This window comes from Mesoplodon bidens (assembly GCF_964165515.1).
Source record: "Mesoplodon bidens genome assembly, chromosome: 12".
NCBI classification, from domain to species: Eukaryota; Metazoa; Chordata; class Mammalia; order Artiodactyla; family Ziphiidae; genus Mesoplodon; species Mesoplodon bidens.
The window spans coordinates 91,345,727-91,350,454 of NC_138168.1; the positions used below are offsets into that span (position 1 = coordinate 91,345,727).

Here is a 4,728-nt window from a genome sequence, read left to right on the forward strand (position 1 = left end):
GCACCACGCAGAGACCATCTCAGATGAACTTCATTCATTCATTCATTCATTCATTTGGCCTCACTGCGCAGCTTGTGGGATCTTAGTTCCCTGACCAGGGATTGAACCTTCGCCCTCGGCAGTGAAAGCGCCGAGTCCTAACCACTTGCACTGCCAGGGAATTCCCTCAGAAGATCTCTAAATACCTCGGTGATATCTTCCTGACCAGTGTTTAATATCCTCCTAAAAAGAAATACAGTCATCAAATTTCTCTTTTATTTAAGCATTAAGAAGCTGCAGTGCAGTGACTTAGAAAACATCCTCAAAACATCAGTTACAACATGAACAGACATCATGTGTCATGGGTAGAACCTTTCTCGCTTTTTACTGAGGGTCGTCAACCAGCGTAATATAAATGTTCCACGCGTCTGCATTTAAAGTGAAGAACAAGGCACACAACTCTACCCGACGTCGCAAGGGAGAAAAATGTGCATGGTGTCTCACTGCTGCCAGTTAAGAGCGAGATGGGGCTAGGAGCCCAGAGAAGCGGGGAGGGTGAGGAGAGGGAAACAGACAAAGGATAACACAGGGACACAAAGACCGCGCATGACCAGCAGCAGGACCCAGACACACGCGGGCAGATGCAGAAAGACGCTCTGCAAACGTCGATTCCTTTAGGAGAGTCTTTAAAATGTTGTAATTGTCACGATGGGCAGGACCCTGGGCCTCTTAATCACCGATATTTGCACTAAGTGCAAATGAGACCAAGTTACGACTCTGCCCACCTTGAACTCACAGTTCACTCTCAACCTGCTGATTGACGTCCAGAACGAGCTTTCATTTCTCCCCCAGGACCCAGCTCTGCAGACGCCACCAGGGGTGCCCGGAGCATTCATGAGACACGTGTCTTAATTTCACCTCCGAACGATTGCTGACTTTGTCTCTCTGGTAGTAATACACTCATTTAAAATAAAAGACAGTCTAGCTCTGTGCATTCAAACAGGAGGCAAGCTATTCAGTGGGCGGGGTATTTGGTTTTGCATCTCATCTGGCGGCTGATCTAGCTCCCACAAAATTAGATGCTCCGTGTCTACCTAGACTTAGCCTGGCCCGAGAGAGCGAGATTAGAGCAAAGATCTCCACAAGAAAAATACAAACTGGTTTTTAAAAATGTAAAGCTTCAATGTAAATATAATCAAGACTTGCCACATTAAAGTCTAATGAGATAAACATTAAACCAGTTATTAACTTTTACAAAATAAGTCCAAAATTGAGGTAATACATTACACTCTTCTATAACGAGCTTTATCTGATTATAACATTTTCCCCCCCTTCTCAACCTTCGAGTGAAATAGATGCATGGAAAAAAAAAATCTAAAAATCAGCCTGGAGTTAGTGGGGAAGAGTGTGACTCCTGAAAGGCAGAGGAGTCTTACCCTTTGTTCAAATAATAGAAATTTCCTTTTCTCAAATCACTATATACAACTGTACAAAGCCACCATGTCACCGATCTTCACACAGCGATGAAAAATACTGAAAACACACATCTGCTCTGCACGCCCCACTTTTCTCCCTAAACAAGTGTCTCTCTGGCTCGGCACATCTCGTCCTGCGTGTGGGTCCAGCTCTCTGCACTTTGCCCCCTCCCTCTGGCTACCCTTCCCTTCTGTAGCACAAAAGACATTTGTGAGCAGCACTTCAAGTACAGAGGATGCATTTTCCAGAAGCTGAGCCTCGCTCCGGCTCACACCTTACCCCAGACGCTGAAAACAGTTCCCGCAGCTGTGCTTCAGAAAGTCGTGTGTGCGCGCGTGCGTGAGCTTTGTGAGTGGAGAGAGCACTGCAAGAGCATAAATGTGAACCAGTGTGAGTGTGAGCATGTGTGAGCACGTGTGCCTGCAGGAGCATGAGTGTGAGGTGTGTAAGTGTGCATGAGAGCACGAGTGAGTGTGGGAGCTGAGTGCGCGTGAGGGTAAGCATGTGTGAGTGCGTGTGTTAAGTGTGTACGTGGGCTCGAAAGCCCCCACGAGTCAGTGTTGTGACCACAGAGCACTGTGCCCGTCACAGCACCCACTCTCCAGGCGGATCTTCCTGGTGGTCACTACCCTCCCCCTTCCCGTTGGGAAGTTCGGTTCACTTGAGCCCCCAGACCTTCCAGTCACTGGGACATGTTTCTACTCAGGAGAAACAAAATCCTAAGTGCAGCACCGTGTCCAGCTCTGCACCAGACGGCCACCCTCCTGGTTCGCCCCGCACCCACACGTGGCTGTCACCCACTGCTCGGACCAGGGCACCTGGCGTCGCCCACCCGCAGAGCGACACCCACACGCCGGGGCCCGCGCCCCGCAGAGGGTCTCCGGGACCTACGCGAACCTTAGGAGTGGGAGCTGAGAGGCACCTTCACCCCCGCTCATCCCCCCCCCCACGAGCCCCGAGGACACCTGTGGGCGTGGAAGAGGCCCGCAGGTGCACAAGGCAGACCCGCAGGCCCCGGCGTGCGGCAGGGAGAGGTCGGCTGCCGTCCGCCCCCCGCGGGAGGTGGGCCGCGGGGTCGGAGAGGCGAGCCGTGTCCCGCGTGGGCCCCTCGGCTCCCGGGAGGGGCGCGGGGCGTCAGCGAGGCCGTCTCCCCGGGGGCGCGGTCACAGCGAGCTCAGGTGCGGCAGCGCGTCCAGGGGCCCCGCCCGGTCGCGCGCGGCGGCCGCCGACTCCACGCCGCGCAGCCACTCGGTGCACTTGCGCACCAAGCCCTCGTCGGCGGCCGCGGCCTCCTCCTCGTACTCCACGTCGTCGTACTTGTGCCGCTCATTGAGCAGCGACACCTTGAGCAGCGGGCGCAGGTCAGCGGGCCGCGGGCCGGGGTCGGGGTCCTGCAGGCCGCCGGGCAGCAGCGGGGCGCCGGGCAGGGGCGGGCGGCGGCCGAGGCCTGCGGCCCGGGCCCGGGGCCAGGGGGCAAGCGGGCGCCCGGCGTCGGCCGAGGGCGCGGGCGCCGCCCGACGGGCACGCGCCAGCAGCTGCTTCTCCAGGTGGCGCCGCTGGATGACCAGCACGGCCTCGGGCGTGAGGCTCAGGGAGAAGCGCAGGGCGGCGTCGGGCCCGGCCCCGGAGGTGGCGGTCTCCGCGGGGCCGTCGCCGGAGCCGGCCGGCCGGGACGCGCACGGGGCCGGGGCGCGCGGGCGGCCGGGCGCGGTCGGGGGCGGGGCGCGCGGGGAGCCCGGGCCGGGGGCGCGGCGGGCCGGCGGCCTCTTCAGGGTGGCGGAGGGCCAGGAGCTGGACAGCAGCACCGGGGGTCGCTCGGGGGGCCGCCTCTTCTTCTCCGCGGCCGCGGCGGGCGGCGAGGGCCCTGGCGGGGCGCAGGCGGGCACGGCCGCCTTGCGGGGGGCGCCCGGCTTCCGGGGCGGCGGGCGCGCGGCCGGGACCCCCGGGGCGGGGGTGGGCGACGGCGTTGGCAGGGGAGGGAACGGCATGGTGCTGCCAGGCCGGCGGGTCGTCAGCGCCCTGGAAGGAGAGGGGCGACTTTAGTCCCGGTGCGCGGGGCCCGGCGCCCTCCCCGTGGGTGGCCGGGGTCGGGCCCTCGTCCTCGCTCCGCACCCACCTCGGTCCGGCCGCAGCATCTCCGGCTTCCTCACGTCCCGGCGCCCACACCCAGGGCTTCACGCCAAGGCACCCCTCCCTCCTTCCTTCCCTCCTTCCTTCCTCCCTCCCTTCCGGGACCGGGGGCTCTGCCCCGACTCGGGTCTCCTCGCCCGGCACGGCGGGCACAGCACCGGCCGCCCGGGCCACGCCGAGTCAGACGCGCCGGCGGGAGAAGGAGCCGAGCGCGGTGGCCGAGGACGCGGCGGGGCGAGGAGCCGCTGCGCCCGGCTGGTGTCACGAGCGACTGGACCGGGCGAGGCTCCCCAGCTGGCCTTCCACCGCCAGGGGCTAGTTTTAATCCACCAGAGGCGGGGAGAACCGGGCGTGTCCTAAGCCCTAGGCGGAGTCCTTGCACGTTGGAGAGAAAATCCTGAGCAGCCTCTCGGTGCCTTTATGATGGTGGGCCAGGCGGCGGCGGCGGCGGCGGCGGCGGGTGGTACCTCTGGCCGGCCCGGCCTCGCAGTCCGGTGTCGGAGGAGAAAGCTGGCTGGAGCTCAGAGGTGGGGAAAAGGCATTTCAGGGAATCTTCCTGCTTTTGTTTTTATATAATGTTGATGCCACTGCTGAAGGACTGTCATTTTAAAATTAAAAACCTAGTTTTCCTTGAATAGGCAAAATAGGCCAGTTTCAGTTAAATCATGATATAGGAAGTACCAGACATTAAGCTCTTTTCAGGAGTGACTCCTGTGAGCAAAGGCGAGTATTTATTGCCGCAACAGTGGTTCAGAATGAATGAGACAGCTTCACTGTCAACTTCGATTCTAGTGGTAGAGACACGAAAACACTCCTACGATATTCAAACGTTTGTTGAATACATGAATAATTCAGTGAATAATTACAGAGCAATATGTCATAAAGTCAAAGTTTCATACAAGCAGTCCCTGCATTACTTATGAGGACTGTTGGTTGTTTAGATCCGCAAAAAAACATTTCCCATAGGATATACGCTTCTGGGCTAACCCAGGAACGTAAGTAGGCTGTGTGGGGTATGGCCCCAGCTTAGCTAAGAGCATTCAAATGTGGGTAAACTCGTTTGTGACCAACGGCCCCAGCGGTCCCGCCCAGCTCTCTGAACGCTCCTGTCCTGGCACGGGGCCACAAGGGCACTGGTCACTT

At 59.3% G+C, this 4,728-nt stretch overlaps 1 protein-coding gene across 1 annotated transcript; it reads right to left on the reverse strand.

Annotated features, from left to right (window-relative positions):
• Positions 1 to 233: 233 nt before the first annotated feature.
• Positions 234 to 4,188, reverse strand: PRR18 (proline rich 18). The gene is made up of 2 exons (XM_081250650.1): positions 3,572 to 4,188; positions 234 to 3,474 (listed from the first exon to the last, which is right to left on the reverse strand). Exon 2 carries the CDS (start codon positions 3,441 to 3,443, stop codon positions 2,619 to 2,621), a length of 825 nt encoding a protein of 274 aa, XP_081106776.1. The 5' UTR covers positions 3,444 to 3,474; positions 3,572 to 4,188; the 3' UTR covers positions 234 to 2,618.
• Between the last annotated feature and the right edge of the window lie 540 nt (positions 4,189 to 4,728).